This window comes from Amblyomma maculatum, chromosome 2 (genome assembly GCF_055883805.1).
Source record: "Amblyomma maculatum isolate TAMU_Amacu chromosome 2, ASM5588380v1, whole genome shotgun sequence".
Classification (NCBI taxonomy): Eukaryota; Metazoa; Arthropoda; class Arachnida; order Ixodida; family Ixodidae; genus Amblyomma; species Amblyomma maculatum.
The window spans coordinates 17978996-17998016 of record NC_139345.1 but is presented as its reverse complement, the minus strand read 5'-3'; the positions used below and the strand labels follow the sequence as shown (position 1 = coordinate 17998016).

The 19021-nt window shown below is 53.0% G+C and overlaps 2 protein-coding genes across 2 annotated transcripts in view; one reads left to right on the top strand and one right to left on the bottom strand.

Annotated features, from left to right (window-relative positions):
- bbg (PDZ domain-containing protein big bang) overlaps nt 1-19021 on the bottom strand; it is a 299541-nt gene that overhangs the window by 38686 nt on the left and 241834 nt on the right. The window lies entirely within an intron of this gene.
- On the top strand, nt 13603-15557 carry LOC146198075 (uncharacterized). Its single transcript, XM_084592563.1, has one exon. The coding sequence runs from the start codon at nt 13688-13690 to the stop codon at nt 15032-15034; it is 1347 nt and encodes a 448-aa protein (XP_084448689.1). The 5' UTR covers nt 13603-13687; the 3' UTR covers nt 15035-15557.

Genomic DNA, 19021 nt, shown 5'->3' with positions numbered 1-19021 from the left:
TTCTCTTCATTATTTTTTTTTTTTTTTTGGTTGGGGGGAGGGGGGGGGGGGGTCTAGACAACCGGACAACCGACAGTAGATTGCCCGTTAGGGCAGTCCTTTATGCTCGCTTCGTGTGACGGAACTTCCGAAGAGTACCGTAAGCGACCCCGTTCTCTCAGTTTTCTCTTTTTTCATTCGCACCGACGAGCACCTTTGAAAGGATGCTCATACACCACATCAGCTCGAGCCGTCAAGATGTCGTTCTGGGCCTGGGCCAGATTACTGTGATACAACAGGGCGGATATCAAGAGAGACGCTCGTCATACCGTTAGGGGGGGGGGGGGGGGGGACTAATCTGTTTTTAAGTGTCGAGCGCTCCTTGGTTTATAAAGACCGTGGCGACGGAATGAAAGCTAGAGCGCGACAAACGACGCTCGCACACACCTGCCAAGCTGCGCGAGCTGCACAACCTACAGGACATTGATGACAGCACTGGAATGACGCGCTCGATGGATGAGTGCACCTGCCGCTGGCCATCAACAGATTGCCCGTTCCAGAAAGCAGCGAGCGGTTCCACCGCACAGCAGCCCATGGCGCCGACCGAGGAGTCGCCCTTGTTTGCGTATCGCAGTCCGCATGCCACACACGTACACGTCGCTGGACCCGCTACGAAGGACTGGCCAGCCGCACAGTTTAGCTGCCTACTCTCCCAGGAAGAAACCCTCTCAAAGGAATAAAGACACCGTTGCCGCTGCTTGGGCCAGGCGAGTGAAACTGGGGTAATGATTCGCCATGGGATGCGTGCTGCTATTGATGCCTGCGGTGTGCGCCGGCGCCCAGGCAACTGCGTGTGTGTCAAGAGTAGGAGAGATAGCAGCACTCAGCACGGTAGCAGAAGGAGCGGCAAATCGCGCAAGGCGTTCGCCCAGTATGCACACTTTTGTCGCCGCTGCAGCTGCCCCTGCCGGACGCTTGCAAGCTTGGACGCCGTATAGCTTCCCGCCTGTCTTCTGTGCTACACTCCGCTTAACTACCCTCCCTCCTCCTCCTTGGATTCCGCAGCACGAATGACGCGGAACAGCTCGCCGGCGCCCGTAATCGAGCTGGCCTACGGCGACAGCGAATATGAACGAAATAAGGAAGAAAAAATAAAACAGTGAAATATTTCTTTTCTCTCTCTCTCTCTTTCTCTCTCTTACTTTCTTTCCTTTTTTCTTTTTTTTTTCTTTTTATCCGTGCCGCTTTCCTTGCCTAGCGGGCGCCAATTACGTTAACAGCACACCTTGGCCGGCGCCATCCACTGCATACGGACCCGTCAGTTAAATATCGCGAGAAACCGGCGGCGCTCTTAATGATCGGCGTTTCCTTTTTGTCTTCGGGAATCCATCCGCCCCGCCGCGTGCAGTGATCACGCGAAAATGACGGTTTGTGCCGACCGGAACTCGTGCCGAGGGTGTCGGAAGACAAGCGTCGCTGCACGTTTCTCCGTCGCCCAGAAGCGCACAGGCCTGGTTAGCGCGCTCTGTGCATCTGTGCCGCGCGTAATTTGCATCCCGCACTGGAGTTTGTTCTCTTTTTCCTCGACGACGGTTTGAGCAATCGAAGGCTCTCAAAGCACCGCGCGGCGGCGCTGTTGGATGGATGGATGGATGGAATATACGAGCGTCCCCTTTGAAACGGGGTGGCAGCAGTAGCTATCACGCTCATTTTTCTCCCTATATCTTAATTATTGATTTAGAATGGTTAATTAAACCATCATTCTATTTATTAAATTTTGTTCCTACATTACTAGCATTATGTCACTTCTCTGCTTTTAAGCCACCAACCTTCCAGTCGTTTTTTGCTAGTTTCCACCGCCGGTTTATTCACCCGGCCACTGTTATCTCTAAACCCCAGAGCTTCAGGAACCGTGATTGCACCTGCACCAACTTCCGGATGGATACCATTACATTCGAGTATAATATGGTCAATTGTTTCACTGGACTTTCCACATACAGCACATGCGTCATCTCCATTGTTAAATTTCTTCTTGTAGCTGCGTGTTCTAAGGCACCCTGATCTAGCTTCAAAAAGTAGGGCACTGCTGCTGCTCCTGACGGGAAGCGCCATCTATGGCAGAAAAACAGGAACGGGGAATATGGGGGCCGCGCCAGCCGCGCGTTCTCCTCCTTGCACTGCCGAGTTCTCCTCCTTGCTCCCTTCCGAGTATGTGCAGAGCTTGCGCGCTGCATCTGCGGCGCGTCGCAGAGCACCGTCAGCGGTGCACCTTAAGAAACATCTGCCTGCCTGACTGTTATTTTCCGTAAATCAAGCTGCCAGTCTTGTTATCTTTAGCCAGGAGTGGACAATTGAAATCGACAAAAGCAAAATCAGAAAACAGGATACATATAGACACTGAAGGATAAATCAGAGCAAAACATTGGAAAATATTTACATGATGAAAGTCATTTGTGGGGGAAGGGCACATTTAAAAGTGTAGTTGGACAATTAACAGCGTCTGTAGATAACGCATTCCATTAAAGAATGTTGGAAATAAGGTGGAAAAGTTTGTTGACAACGTGTACTCTCTGAAGGAGACAGTAGAAAACTACGATAAATACTGGACGCGATGTGTGCTTCGGAAGTCAACGATCACATTGCAAACGCCGCGTCATTTGTGTTAGCTATTTTAAACGATAGCTTTTATACAACTCGTTCGCCCGAAAAGCCACCGACGTCGTAGTAGCCGCCCCACGAGTCGGAAATATTTAATCGAGGGCTCCGTAAAAGAAAATTGCAGCATTGTATAAAATAATACAAAAATAATTTGTGGTTCTATTGTTTGATTCACAGGCGATGAAGGGTTTATGAACTCAATGTAATTAATTGATGAATAAGAGAAATAAAAGAGATGAATAAAATGAAAAAAGGCGGTTAAAATGTGTCAAAATGCTAAGAATGAATGCAAATTAAAAAAAATCTAATGTAAATGTGAAAATAGTGACAGATAATTAATTCAAGTAATATAAAAAAAAAATGAAAAATGCATCCAAAAGTGTCAAACTGCTCAGAATGAAAAGTCAGTGTTTGGCGATGCTAAGTATCGGTGTATAAAATTAACAGTAAATATAAAATAAACAAATAAAAATAAAAAAAGAAAAAGTAAGATGTGTAAACACCCTCCCTGTGAGTTTGAAATGCTATAGCGTCATACCCTTAACGGCGGAGCTTAACTGTCGCCTAAATTTTAGTTGGTTGGTTTGGTTTGTGGGGTTTAACGTCCCAAAGCGACTCAGGCTATGAGAAGCGGCGTAATGGAGGGCTCCAGAAATTTCGACCACCTGGGGTTTTTCAACGTGCACTGACATCGCACAGCACACGGGCACCTTGCTTTTCTTTTCTCCTGCATCGGAAATCTAATTATTAGTATGGTCTCGAAATACTGAACGCTCTATAGCACTACGAATCAAAGCACTCAGTGGCGCACTTGGTCGGTGTTCTGCGCTGTCGAATATGATGGTTTGGTTTGGTTTGTGATGTTTAACGTCCCAAAGCGACTAAGGCTATGAGAGACGCCGTAGTGGAGGACTCCGGAAATTTCGACCACCTGGGGTTCTTTAACGTGCACTGACATCGCACAGCACACGGACGCCTTGCTTTTCGCCTCCATCGAAAAGTGGCCGCCGAGGCCGGGATTCGATCCTGTGTCCTTGGGAACAGTAGTCGAGCGCCGTAACCACTGAGCCACCCCGGCGGGGTCGTTGAATATGACGATCACGCTATTATTTGTTTTCATATCCTTGTATAAGTAAACGTTGTCTCTTTGGGATGAAAGTTAACTGCATGCTGGTGACATTTTTCTGTGGCAGTGGTATCTATCAACTGAAAAGCTTTGGTAGGTAACAGGCACACGTTCTCCGTCCATAGAAATATCACCACTGAATTGTTCATGAGGCAGCGGAAAGCTTAGGCTCTGGAAAGTAGGCTATAGATTCGAAGCTAGGCTAGGAAGCTAGCTCTGAAGAAGCTTGTCTCCTCTATTCCGGTTCTCACGCCGTGTTTTGTGAGAATATGGGCTATACTGGCGCACAACTGGCTGCGAAAACGCAGTGTTCGGTGCCGATGGGGCCAGTGTACGCGATGCACACGCGTAAGCAGCTAGACCGCAGACACATGCGCAACAATGTTAAGAAAATTTATAGCGAGTTTTAGTGCGTTATGTTTCTTTGTATCCGCTCCCTGAGGCTTGGACAGAGATGCTAACAACGTTAGCATTTGCTGATGAAAGTTTGGGAAACTCATAGCACCTTAAGAAAGCGATAAAAGTCATGCTAGCTCACATTTGCTTATTCATAGCATGGTCATCCCGTGAAAAGTGAGTTTTTTTTTTTTTTTTTCTAGGCGGAAGATGGCCTTGCAAAGCTGGAACTTAAGCTTATTTCAGAACGAAGCTGCGGTGGGCTTCATTTAAATTATTACTAGATAAACTCATGCACCAGTGTGGAAACAGCCAAGGTTTCGACTTCTTTGCCCACGAGGCGGAAAAAATTCACGCAATAAATGCAGTGCATCAGTCAAATCAATGGGTCAATTCTGAACCCACGAGAAATGCTTTCTGGCGAGCGAAAGTTCATTTTTAAATTTATGGGCAGCTTCCACTCTCGGAACGAACCGTTAATCTTCACCTCTCGTCTCACCTTTCATAACTGGCAAGGAAACCAGTTTTCTTGAACGGAATCCTACAAAATCCAATCGTTTTATCTTTTCGTACAAAGGCATCCACTGAGAGAGCGCGCGTGCCAGGCGCCACTTCCCTCATACTCCCCACTCAGACTGAGGGACGGGTGCGCGCACAAGCTACTGATGCTACCGCCGACCCAACGTCTAGGGAGCCTACGTGTTGAGCCGCGGCTGCCTACTGACGTTTGGCCAGCAGCGTCATCCGCGCTCCTCCCCAGTCAAACCCCCAGCTCCTAACGGCCCGCCCCTGGCGTCGCGCGGCCAAACTTGAGCTTGATTATAGCTTGGATTCATTGACGAAGGCACGCAAGCAATCGTTGCGGACCGACCGACTTTTTACAGTAGAGTCGCACACACGGTAGCCTAGTTTCGCTCATTCTGTCGGCTGAATTTAAGGATGAGAACGGAAGGTAGCTATGCAACTCCCTTCTGTATGACTTCATATGGACAGCAAGCATTGAAAGGGCGTGAGCTCGGTTTCTAACCATTAGAGTCGCGTTAGGACCATGACAGCACGCTTTTGCAAAAGTGGTTAGCTTTGTTTGGCCTGCCAATAAGCGAAGATGGAGAAGGTAAAAGAAAGAAAGAAAGAAAGAAAGAAAGAAAGAAAGAAAGAAAGAAAGAAAGAAAGAAAGAAAGAAAGGAAAGAAAGAAAGAAAGAAAGAAAGAAAGAAAGAAAGAAAGAAAGAAAGAAAGAAAGAAAGAAAGAAAGAAAGAAAGAAAGAAAGAAAGAAAGAATGAATGCAGTCCACTAGCACAGGTTTACACACCAAACCTTTCTTGGCGGCCTTAATATGGGTTAAGAATGTGGGAAAGGGCCGAGGACAAAAGCAAAATGAACGCAAATTCTCGGCCAATACCACACCGGCATTTCATAGTCTACGGCATCTTTCCTATACACCCACCTGACAATGACGAGAGGGAGGCCAACCCACCACTGTCGCGAGAACAATATGGACAGAAGGGCGTGATGCGGTGTTCAGAAAGCGTCGACCAACGCCCATGCAGCCCCAGCTATGCATACGGTTGCTGTCACCTCTCAGTACGGTACATTACGCCGTCGGTACTGCGTAGGCTAAAAGGTAGCCTCAAGCATCGCAAGGCGCCCACCCGAACGCTACCCGCCGTCAAGAGATAGTACGTAGCCCGAAATAAGCATTCATCACGCCGATGTGTCGAGCGGCCCAATCTGGGTTAAAGAGCGCATCTAGTCGCGGCAGCTTCTCACTAGAGGCACGGGGTAGGACGCATCGGATTGAACTTCCCGAGCCGCTTAATTCACCGATGAGCGACGGCTCATCCGGATCGAATCATCGAAAAAGAGAGCAGATGCGTCCTATAATGGACGCATCTGTAAGAGCATCGCGGATCCGCTCTACTCGCACGAGACCCACGTAAGAAAGCAAAGAAAATCCCAGACAGACACCGAGTATCGATGTCATCGCGTGCGTCAGCGTGCTTCCCTCCTGGGCCGCTCAAGCGAGCACGAAAGATTCGGCGCTCTCGCGACGGACAGGTCCGTGCCCCCGTCGCATGGAGGGTTTTTTCCGCAATGCTAGTGTGCTCGACGGCGCAGCTACCCACGTGCAGAGGCGAGCTTCAGCGCTCCGCGGGACATCCGCGGCACGTCATCGATGACTTCGCAGCTGCTTCCACCGCCACCGCTATTATAGGCTACTATAAGGAGCAGCATCACCATCTACAAGACGCAAACGCGCCTCCGGACGCGCCTTGTACACCAGACCGAGCGCTGTGCCTTTCTCTCTCAAGACCCGTGCTGCTTCAAAAACCGTGATTGATCAATTACAAAGTGTAGCGGCGGGCCAGCGGCGAAGCGTGAAAACTGTCCTGGCGGTCACGTCATCCCCTGCTCGGCCGCATGACAGCAGTGGGCAGCGTGGATGCGGACAATGTAGGTCGCGAGCTTCGATACGCCACACCGCGAGAAGTGTGGCGAGGCGTCAAAGCCCGCACCCCGCTTCCCCCGCCCCTTCTTTTTTTTCCACGGCCTCGGGTTTAAGTATAGCCAGATTCGCAGCAGCCTGCCGCGTCGAGTCCCAGCAGCAAAGCGTGGGAGTCGACGAGGTGGGCTCCACACCCATGCGTGAGTGCCTTACTCCCGCTAAACCTGAAAGAAAGCCGCAGCGAGCGACGAAGAGGAGACGAGAAAAGCGGCTTTCGTTTTCTCCGTCGTGAGCTCGCCTTCACTGGTCGTTCTTCTTGTTCGTAGTCGTCGTGTCTTTTATGTTACTATCTTTGTTTGTTTCTTTCTGTGCGGAGAAAAAGAGTAACCTGTTGCTCTTCGTCTGCGTCTCCAGTAGGACCGAGCTGTTACCGTCTGCCCGCGGCAGCGCTATGGAAATCACGTCTACCGGCGGCCCGCACGTAAGAGTGCTGGTTAGGTAGCAGTGCAGCCGCCGCCTAAGCGTGATTGGACTGCGCGAGCGTCCGCGCATGCATGCATGCTGCGTCGGTAACATTACCGTCGTCGAGATCGGCCCAGCTGCTGCTGTTCGGTAGGGAGGCCAATGCACGCGGCCATATGGAGCAGTTGTATGTGTACACGTGCTACGCGCAAGGGAGGTAGGCAGCGGCGGTGCGAGACTGTGGAGGTGTGATGGACGACATGCCTATGCGCATTTTATTGGCGCTCCAGCAGCAACAATAAAACGTCACTTTCCCTTGCTATAGTCGCACGAAACTGCAGTCTGGCGCTTTTTTTTTTCTTTCATTTAAAGTTTGTTTCATTCGAGAGAAGTGAATTCCAGCACATGCGCTACAAAGTTGAAAAATTCCTCCCGATGTTTATTGCAGCGCGTTAAAATATATTAAAGAAAGATTGCATAATGGAGATGCAAATGCTAAATAGGCCAATGCAGAGGGTGTAGTGAGGCTTGATGCCATCGAAAGAACTTGCGTGTCTCTATTTTTTGCGCAAATAAACTCGCTGAAGGCCAAATCAACGCGATATTTGTCGGGCTGGAAAGGCATTCCTGAATAGCTTGTCAGTCTTTAACGAGCCTGCATAACTGCCACCCCTGTGGACAAATTGAATGTCGCCAGGTTTGTCAAGCACAACCGCGACTTATGAGGCAAGACCGCCCAGCAGCGGAGGACATTATATGCGCCACACTAATTGTCGGCGGTAGCGAGAACGCCTCATACGTGATTAACACCAATCATCCACGCTCAAGCTACCGGAATGATACGTAGCGACCATGCATAAATTGATCACAATCTGCGCAGAGCTTGTTCCAAGACCGAATAAAGTCGGGGCGTGCGGACTAAAGTGGGCAATCGGTCTTTCTGATGAGGGCGTGGCTACCGTCTCTAAACGAAGCGAGCTAGAATCAACGTCTGTACCTAGATTGAGGCAGTATCAAAGCAAGAGTGAACTTTATCGTGGTGTATGCACAGAAAGAAAAGACTCGTACGTCGAAAAGTCATGCACACAGAGAGCCGCCGACGTGCGGTTTATAACGAAGCAATCAACGGTTCAATTCAATCACTCCAATAACGAGCAATCCTCTGGAATGAGAGTTGCGAGGGATCGCGCGGCGTTGAAGAAAGAGACAGTCGCTGTACGATTCCGAAGAGAGGCCTCGACCAGCAGGCGGTGGCTTAGCCCCGCCTATGAGCGCAAGCCTGCGCTGGAATGCGTGAGAGGTCACATACGCGCACCAGAGACGCCCATGAAGCTTTGCCGGACCGGCGCCGCCGCCGCCACCGCAGTTTATTAGCCGGTCTCTTAGAAGTCGTCGCCGAAGTCGCCGTGACACGCGTCGTCCATTTCGAGCGTGCCGTGCAACCCTCGAGCCTGAATCTGATAACAAAGGTTGCTTTCCTTCCGTCCTTCTTTACCTTTCTCTCTGTATCTCATTCTTTCCTCGCAACAGTAAGAAGAGACGAAAACGCCCAACATGGCCGACGTATAGGAGTTACAGTGCGTGCGTATACGTTTCGGTCACCGCTCCCGCCTATTTCCACCCATGAGCTGCTATTGCGCCTAACCGCAAACGGCTTTTTAACCAGCTAGCGCGTATACGCGGTCTCCGGACGTCTAGCGGGGGTATATGGCACGGAGGCAATTCCTTAGGATTAGCACAAGGAGTTGTGCATGCGATGCAAAGTCAACGCCGCGTAACAAGCTGCGGGTCCCAAAGAACCGCGTTCTTGCTTGCGAAAAAGGTTTAATTGCAAGTTGGCGGCTCAGAAGGCTTCTGTCGGTGCGACTGAGACGACGGGGAAACAAATGGCGCTTGAGCTGCCTTGTAAAAATGCAGATTGCTTTACTTATTTGTATTTTTTTTTTTTTTTTTTTTTTTTTTTTTTTTTGCGGCACGCATCACTTTGTTCTTGCTCAGTTTAAGTGCGCCTCTGGCCGACCTCTAGTTCAGCTTGAGGAACTCGAGTTAAGAAAGGATGGCGATCTTTTTCACATACATCACGGGGAGTTAAAGTTTCTTTGAGTGGGTGCACGGCCATTTTGCATCCGCGACATCCGAAGTATATACGCCCTTTTCTTCCTTGTTAATCTGTTTGCTTGATTTGCACGCCCACATTATTTTTCTCCCTAGTGTAATAAAGGTCTAGGTAAAAAAAAAAAAAAAAAAAAAAGAACAAGAACACGCAGAAGGCGGAAAACATGAGCGCTGAAGAATGCTCAAGGTCGAACACTCAGTCAAGGTGCGAAAAGCCGCTTTGAAAGAGATTAGCGCTTGCGAAGAGGAAGCTGCGACAGTAAGTTATGTACACGATACAAAGCGAACACTCACTCGTATACATAAATGCCGCGGCGGTTGATCAAAGACGGAGACAAGCGAATTGCATAATACCTCATTAGAGGGGAGTTTGCATGGTGGAGACTTATGGCGGATGAATACAAAATCGCTATGGCGAAAGCCTGGCATCCGGGCAATGTCACCAGTCTTCCCTTTATCTATAGTTGTCATGCCGCGGGATGTATATATTCCGATAATCACGGTCAGTCCTCGAAAGCTAGCATGCTCGTTCTGGTAAGTACACCAAGCACCGTCCACCTTAAAAGCGCGACAAGCCGAACCGCAGAATTTTATTCCCACGCTAGCATTAAACGGAGCACGCAGGCATACCAAGCGTTTAGTTAAGCGGCGCGGCTCGTCACGGTAACATCCTGTGAGAGCGTACTCTGTCTGCTCTCACGGTATCTCCTTGCGCGCGCGTCGGGGCGAGCGTGAACGTGCACAAGAAACCACGGTGCGTGGCACTCGATGGCACGCTTATTGAACAACAGGTGGCCGCTTATCGCCCCCCCCCCCCTCCCATCTGCTACTTCGGCTTATATGCGTTCACCACGGCGTGGACGGGGGGAGGGGGCGAAGAAGGATTGGGAAGGCCATCCCCAGCTACCAGCGCCGGTCGGCCCCATGCAAATGGCCGCCGGTGAAGCGACCCAGTTGCTCCCGACCCCCGAAAGATTAATAGCGACCGCCGTGCGTTGTTTACCCGCGCCTTTTGTTTCGCATATATGAGGCGCCCCCAGATCACGCGCTGGGCCCTGGAATGGACCCCGCTCGGTACGCCGTCGTGGCGGACGATGAGCGGTTGATACGCCCATAGCACGCGGCGGCCTCCGCGGACGCAAGATGAGCGCCAGATTGCGGTCTGCGGCTGCGCGGGCGCGATTATTGGCTGCCCTAAGAAACCTTCCCCGGAAGATGACCGCCGCAAGCGATTGATCCCCAACGCGGCGCGTAGGATATCTTTACCAACGCGTCGCGGCTAGCCTGCTGGTTTCGCCACGACGTGAAATGTGCGGAAGGGATGACAAAACCGCACCGCATTTTGCTACGGTCATCAGCAGCAGCCCTACAAGCGTGTGATTAACCAACTGCATGACAAAGGTTTCTCCCATCGCACCTCTAATTAACCATGTTAGTCTAGAGTGATTGGTTACAGTAAGCCGCATCTCTGTCGGGATGTCGGCTTGCCTTCACTACTGTTAACAGATCAGTTGAGGGCGCACTGTTAGAACTCGATGTGCACGTTTGCCTCAAGCATCGCCAGCGGACTTTGTCATGAGCAACAATGGAGATATGTGAAAATATCTGCAGAGTAAATGTTAAAAGGACTGTAATGATATAAAATATTCATATATATACTAAGGACATATAGCGGCATGCGGGGTTTAACGTGCCAAAGGGACACGTCGGCTATGATGAAGGGCATCGTAGTGGAATGTTCCACGTTGACTTGAGCCACCCAAGGCCCCTTTAGGTTCACAGACATCTCACAGTACACGGGCGTGTTAATGCATTTCGTCGTCATGCAAACGCGGCCTTGATTGAACTCGCGTCCTCGGACTCGGCAGCCGAGAGCTCGAGCCACTGATCCACCCCGGCGGCCTCGCTCGTACAGTCACAGTGCCATGAGAAAGGAACAAAAAAGTTGTGTTTTCCGTAAAAGAACTTTCAACTTAAATTAAGCTTTTCTAGCCAGACAGACTTCTGTCGTGTGTTTTCTTTTGAGTAAACCATAGCAAGTCAATATACAACCAGACTGAGGGCACACACGACAACAGGAAAATGGTTGACAGCCGATACTGTCGTGCACGAGGAAGACGAAGCAAAGATACCAGAAAATACAAGGCCGGAAGGGCTATAAAAGAGAAGGACTTCCATCGTTGCGGTACGGTGAATAATGTATCTGCCGATGGTTTACCAATGCTTATCAGCATATACGGTACATGTGTGCTCTCAACAACTATGTACCGCCTTTGCCAAAGGTACCCTGGCTGCATGGTTCGCTCCTCACTACTATATAGTGTTATAATTGTGCCACCCATTAGGCTATAAATATGTTTAAGACGAGAAGGATACTTGTCCTCACATGAAATACTGCTCAGTATTTGAGTAAGCCGTATGTATTCCACTATACGAGTGAGAAGAAAACAATGCAGTCTGGCATACTTCTGGCGAAGATGGTTCACTGATACGACATGGCACATAAACGCACTCGAGTCGGATGCTCACCTTTCCCAGCTATACCCTGAGAAACCTACGACCACTGGTCTGCTCAATCAGTGCCCAAGTTCAGAAAATGATTACGCTTCTTGTAGTATCCGCCCCTTGCTATCGTTATTGGCTGAATGCGCTCAAGCACAGCTCGATCACGAATCCTCCTTTCTTTACTGCGAGCAGTGTTGCGAATTCGGCCCCTGCGAGAGGTAAGACACAGCTTCGCTTCCTCACTGTTACATGGTTATGAGGCTTATAAGGTGTACATCCCGACGGGCGGAAGTGGCGGGTGCAACGGCTCACTGCTTTCGGTCCCCGTATATAAATAAATGTAAGACACGCACAGGTGATGGAGACGTGGATGCACGTAGCTGGCCATACAACGGCCGCCGGAGCGTCGTGACAAGAGTAGGAGGCGCGCTCCTTTGCTCTAACTTCGAGGTTCTCCCACGCGTCGGGGGAGGATCCGGATAGAGAAGAGAAAGATATGACCCCCTCTCCCCGGAAAAATAAATGAAAGAATAAACGACTATACGCGGGCCATCGCCGGAATGTCCGTCCATGAGGAATGCCGTCCTCTTAGTGCGTCCTCCCCCGATTTCGAATGCGATACCCAGCTGGTAGGCCGCCGTACCGCGACCGACGCACGCCGTGCAGAGCTCTCCCCTTGTATACCGCCGCAGTCTCTTCCCCCGCACGGGAAAGATACGGTCTCCACGTTTCGTGAGACGCCCGTCGCCGAGATGGAGTTGGCGCTGCGGTTCCTCGCCCGCGTTCTCTTTTTGATTCCTTTATTCCCCGCCGTACCGAGATCCGAGGCTGCTGCATCGTGTAACGCCTGTCCTCCGCCCGCGCTCGCGCGCACAAACACTAACGCACAAACGCACGCGGCCTCTGTAGCCTTCGCTCCAGATGCGGACATTAACATCGCGCCGGTCTATCGCTAGCGAGCCGGGCGCACGCGATACATCTGACGACGCACAGCAGCCATGGCGAGTCCTCCGGGACGCAGGCACGAAGAAATATGTAAGAATTGCGACCGCATTAAGTCTTCAAGGCTGCATGTACCTCGCGGGTTGAATAAAAAATGCGAGCATTTTATTTTTTTTTGTTCCTAGTTGTTCAACCCCCGACTTCCCCCCTTTTTTAAAGAAAGAAATCTGCGCCGGAAACCCAGCTTTCGAAAGCTACAACAAGATGTTTTAGTGCTACAGAACGCGTGATCTGGAATATCTAGTATGTGGGGATTCATAATCCCCTGCCCCCATTATAAAGGGCTGCGCGTAGTTACCACGCGTGATTACGTGCGCTCTTGGGGAGGACCGCGAGGAGAGGGCACACTGGCCACCCTCCCATCCTCCCAGGCTCCCGCGGCGACACCGCACGGGTTTCCTTCTTTCCTACCGGATACCCAGGAAACCTCCTCTCCCCGAGCCGAGGTGAGATGCGCGTCTGTCGCAACTCCCTCGGCGTCTTTTGACGGTTGGGCGTGCACGCGCACGGTTCAGCATTCCCGTCGGGAGACCGCCGCCTTCACCCTCTGCTCCCGGTCCAGCGCGCACTGACTGCCGCGGGCCGTGAGCACGAAGCCGCACGCAGGTGAGCAGTACCTCTCCCTCCTCGTGCGTGCTTCTCCCTTAGGTGGTTCTTTTTCACCCCCGTACGCGGCTTTCGCTCGCTACACGGCGGTTGTTCTTTAGTGTGTTTTCCTTTGCCGTGTACTCGAGCATAATAAACTGTTCGAGTACGAACTCGGTGTCTGTCCCCTCTGGCTCGAACCCGCCGCAGTAGCGACTTCTCGCACCGCGGGTTGGGGGTCACAGCTCTGTCTGCTAGGGCTGCACGTCGGGGCTAGAAGGCGACTGTAGCGTCTAGTCGCCTCGTGGCGCATTCTTGCGGGAGTAACACCCCCATATCTTGGCGCCCGAACGTGGGGCCAGAGGTGTGACAAACCGAGTGTCTGTGCATCGGGTTTTCGACACAGACAGGCCATGGAAGCGAGCATGCCTGACTTTCAGTCGCTGCTAATGCTTTCCGATATGGCTTCCCAACGGCAACCTATTGGCGCGGCTGTATCTGCTACAGCCGGTCCAATCACAGAGGCTGACGCTAGCGACGCTAGCCCCAGTGACCTCATATCGTTTGAGCCGAGCTGTGCTTCTCCCGACGCACTCACTCAGACGCGCGGCGACGCAGGGCACTTTTCGCCAAGCGCTATGCCGCGAGGTATGGAGTGCACGGAGCGGCCGCTACCCTGCACATCCCAGCCGGTCGTTCAGCCAGATTTCTCTGGCCAGACCAATCCCCAAGAGGCTATGCTGCGCGACGCTTTGCGCCTCATAGAAAGCCTCACGGGTGTCGTGCAGACGACTCTGCACACATCCGCGCCAGCTGCGAGACCAAGGTTAGAGGTGGTTTTGCCCAGTTATAGCGGTTATCATGATCGTGTCAGTGCCAACGAGTACCTGGACCGCATGCTGACTTACCAGCAGGCGACAGGGCTACCCGATGGCGAGATTCTGAGACGCGTCGTGCCAGTCTCACTGACCGATCAGGCTGCCCGCTGGTTCCGCCTCACTGGCCACCGGTCAAGCACGCTGGATGAGTTCCGAACGCGGTTTCGCGAGGAATTCTTGCCCGCAGATTACCAACGGCGTCTGCGGCGCGAGCTGGAGCTACGTACTCAGCATCCGGACGAGTCCTTGCTCGAGTACGTGAGGGCGATGGACGAGTTGTATCGTCTCGCATACCCCTCGGCTCCGAACGGTGAGAAGGTAGAGCGTGTTACGCGACAAGCTCACCCTACCTTCGCAGCCTACCTGCGAGGAGCTCAGTTCAGAGATTTGGACGAGCTCGCCTCGGCAGCCAAGCGCATACAGGCGGACATTCTCGCTTCGCGCACCTATCGGCCACCCCCGCCGGCGTCGCACGCACTTGAGCCGCGATGCGCCTGGAACGGAGGCACTTTTCGACCTCGTTCCCGGGGAGCCGAATTGGTTGCATTGAGTGACGGAGAAACGAGAAACGGTTGGGACCTGTCTGACCGAGCTCTCGACCCGTACACTTATGCCATGCGTACAGCACACGCTACGCCCGGCCAAGACACGCAGAATCGTGGTCGGCATCCCGACACGAGGACGCAAGCGCAACGCGCACCTGCAACGGTAAACCCTGCAGAGAGGTACGGTCAATCGGCGCGCGGCGACAACAGCCCCGCCCGACAACGGCCGACTGCCCTCTGCTACCGGTGCAACCACCCAGGGCACTACGCCAGGGAATGCAGGCGCCCCGCTGCCCGAGAGTACGCGCTTTCGGGAAACGAGCGGAGCCGCCGCTGAGCACGACTGCACAGCCGGCGGCGTCAACAGCGGTGCTCAGTGAGTCACACGAACTCCTGGCCCCGTTGGCTTGTCGTTTTGGTCCACCCAGCGACACGCCAGTGCCACTTATTGAGCTTACTGTCGTCCGGCGTAAGTTCATGGCTTTGCTAGACACAGGAGCGTCCGCTTCGTTGTTTGGCGACGAGGTATGCGAACATCTCCGTCGGAGTGGGATCCGATTGCGAGAGAGCAACCTCGCCTTCCGACTAGCCAGCGGCACGGCGCACGCGAGCGGTGCCGCGCGGCTTGTGGTGCGATGGGAGAAACGAGTCAGGCGCCAGCGCCTCACCCACCTCCCCGGCCTGTCGGTCCCAATCATTCTTGGTAGAGACTTCCTCGCTAAGACGGGCATTGTTATTGACGTCTGCAACGGAGGATATAGGGAGCGAGCATGTGGCACCCTGAAACCTTTCGTTCAACCTCAAAAAGCATCAGAAGTACACTTGCTATCAGATGCTACGCGCGCAGACGTACGCAACAAGCGCCCGAAAAAGCTTCTCGAAACGCCTTTGGCCTGGCAGACAAATTCGCCGGTCAACCGCGCCGAGAGAAAAGGCGCGGATGGGACTGACTCCCCTCCCGCGCGACCCCCTGCCTCTTTTGCGGTTGCACTTTGCGCCGCGGAGGAAGGCAGGCCTCCCCACCCTCTGCTGAACAACGTGAGCAGTTTGTCAAGGGAGGAAAAAGCGCGCTTGTCTCAGCTCTTGAACGAGTACGATGCAGTATTCACTGAGCGGCCTGGCTGTACTACACTAGTAAGGCACAAAATTGAGACAGGCGACGCCGTTCCTTGGAAGTGCAATCCCCGGCCAGTCAGCTTGGCTAAGAGGAAAGCGCTTGATGACGCTCTGGATGAACTTGTCGATACAGGCGTCGTGGAACGTTCAAACAGCCCCTGGGGTTTTCCAGTGGTGCTGGTGCCCAAAAAGGACGGAACTACCCGCCTTTGTGTGGACTATCGCCGCCTGAACGAGGTGACGCGGAAGGATGCCTATCCACTTCCGAGTATTCCCTCGATCGTGTCCAATGTTGGCGGAGCGAAGTACTTTACTACGCTCGATGCCAGTAGAGGATACTTTCAGGTGGAGATGGATCCCGGTGACAGAGAGAAGACTGCATTCACCTGTCACAGGGGTCTTTTCCAGTTTACCCGAATGCCATTTGGCCTGGTTGGAGCTCCGGCGACGTACCAGCGTCTTATGGACCGTGTCCTAGGTGATGCAAGGTGGCACTACGCTCTTGCCTACCTAGATGACATTGTGGTGTATTCGGCAACCTTTGATGAGCACTTACGCCATCTCAGGGACGTACTGGAAAGACTGAGGTCTGCGGGAATCACTTTGAACCCAAATAAGACTCAGATAGCGGCGACCCGAATAACCTTGTTAGGGTTCACGCTAGACAATGGACGCCTTCTGCCGTGCGAGGAAAAACTTCAGGCGATTCGGAAGTTCCCCTCGCCGACAGATGTAGGCGGACTGAGACGCTTTCTGGGGATGGTGAACTTTTATCGCCAGTTTATCCCAGATTGCGCCGCTCTGCAAGCCCCCTTGACGACTTTGTTAAGGAAAGGTGTTAAGTGGCATTGGGATCCCGAGCAAGAGGCTGCACTGCGAGACCTCACTAATGCGCTCGCGGAAACCACAGAGCTGAGGCTGCCTGACCTGAACAGGGAATTTGTGATCCACACGGATGCATGTGACTTGGGCTTAGGAGCAGTTCTGCTTCAGGAGCACGAAGGTAGCCTGCGGCCGGTGGCGTTCGCCAGCCGCTCATTAACTCCCGCAGAGAAGAATTATTCCGTGACAGAGAAGGAATGTCTCGCGATTATCTTCGCTCTGCGGAAGTTCGACTACTACGTCGATGGAGTCGCTTTCGTGATTGAGACAGATCACATGGCACTCACATGGCTGAGACGCCTAGGCGAGCCGTGCGGACGCCTAGCGCGATGGGCGCTACTTCTCCAGCGTTACGACTTTACCGTTCGCTACAGGAGAGGTAAAAACAACGTGGTAGCCGACGCGCTTTCGCGCGCACCCGTTGGCGGCGGGGGCAGTACCCCTGCTACCCCCTCCGCGACGCCCCTCAGTCGGAGCAGCGCGACTGCAGCTACGCTCGGTCATAGCTCCGAGGGAAGCGCGGCCGACCCGCCTTCCCTGGGCGAAAGCGTTAACCACTTGGACTGCATCAGTTCAGTGGGGAGCGCGTTCAGCAGAAGGGAGCTATTAGAGGCTCAGCGAGAGGATCCATTTTGTCAGAAAGTGTTTGACGGGCTCAGGGAGCCGGGCGGCGCGGCCGCGGCGCACATGGAGGCAGCTGGTATTGTTGCCCGTGCGGGGCGCTCGAACACAGCTGGTAATGCTGTGAGCGCGATGGATTCCTATCTGCTTGACTCTGACGGCGTCCTGCTGAGATACTTTCCCTCCGAGAAGGATACCCACGAGTCCTTCAAGGTGGTGATCCCACGCACGCTGAGAAAGGCGTTGTTACGCTACTTTCATGACACGTGCATCGCTGGGCATGCGAGCGGCCCTAAGACTTTTCTTAAGTTGTGTCGCTTCGCTACCTGGCCTGGCATGAAGCGGGAGGTGATTCGCTACACCCGCTCGTGCGACGTGTGCCAAAGGGTTAAGCCACGTGGTGGACGCACACCTGGGCTTATGCAGCCGATCAATAGCCAGGCTCCCTGGCAGATTGCGGCTTGTGACGTCATGGGACCCTATCCCAGGACCCCGAGCGGGAACCACTTTCTGCTCGTTGTCACAGACCATTTCAGCAAATGGGTGGAGCTTTTCCCACTGAGAAACCTGACGGCACGCGTAATCATGGGGAAGCTGGTTGAGGTGTTTACACGGTTTGGCTACCCCGAGCAGTTGATAACGGACAATGCGTCGTACTTCACTGCTAAGCTGTTCGTGGACTCCTGTGTTGCCCTCGGCATTAAGCACAAGAAAACAACCACGTACCACGCCCAGGCGAATCCCACGGAACGCGTGAACCGCAACATCAAGCACATGCTAGTTGCATTTGCGGAGACGCACAGTGACTGGGATACCCGTCTCCCCGAGATTGGGTTTGCTCTCAGATCAACCGTGAATCGCTCAACTGGGTACACACCTGCCGCCCTCAACCTCGGCAGGGAGCTGTCGAACCCCGTAGACCGTACTCTACAGGTTCGTAGCAACAACCCGAACGCTCGATCGGTACGCGCCGACTACGCGACCGGGCTGCGCGCGAAGATGACGGAGGCTTTGGACAAAGCACGACGGAATCTGAGCACTGCTCGTGCAGAGCAGAAAGCGCAGTATGACCGCTCTCACCGAGAAATTCACTACAAACCGGGTGATCTCGTGTTGAGGCGCAGTCATGTCCTGAGCGACGCCAGTAAGAAGTTCTCCGCTTCTCTGGCGCCGAAATGGTCAGGACCGTACCGAGTTTGGCAGAAGGTCTCTTCGCTCGTGTACAGGCTGGCGGACTTGAAGTTAAGACCGACCGGCGGACCGGTGCATGTCTGTGATCTCAAACCCTACGTTGACAGAGGGAATGAGTGGCCCGAGGAGGACGCACTCCCTCGCCAGCAGGCAGCTGTACCGGGAGGCCGATGTCGTCGTTTGAACATCGCGCCTCGTTACAACTTGCGCCCACGGCAGACGTAACTCTGACCAACGCGCAGGGAGTAATTTCTCGTGCTGAACACGGGCGCGACGCCCTGTCGATATTCAGTACATTTTGCTTCCAGAGCAAGCACGCGCTTTCTCTTTGGAAAAGACTGAGTGGGATTAGATTAAAAAAAAAAAAAAGGAGAGGAATACCGTAAACGAAAAAAAAATGTAACAAGGAAAAAGACAGTCTTGCAGCCAGCCAGGAGGGGAGCCGGCGGAGGCCACGACGACCGTTGCAGCAGCGAAGGGCAAGCCGTCCAAGGAGTGGCCGCGTTCCTGCACC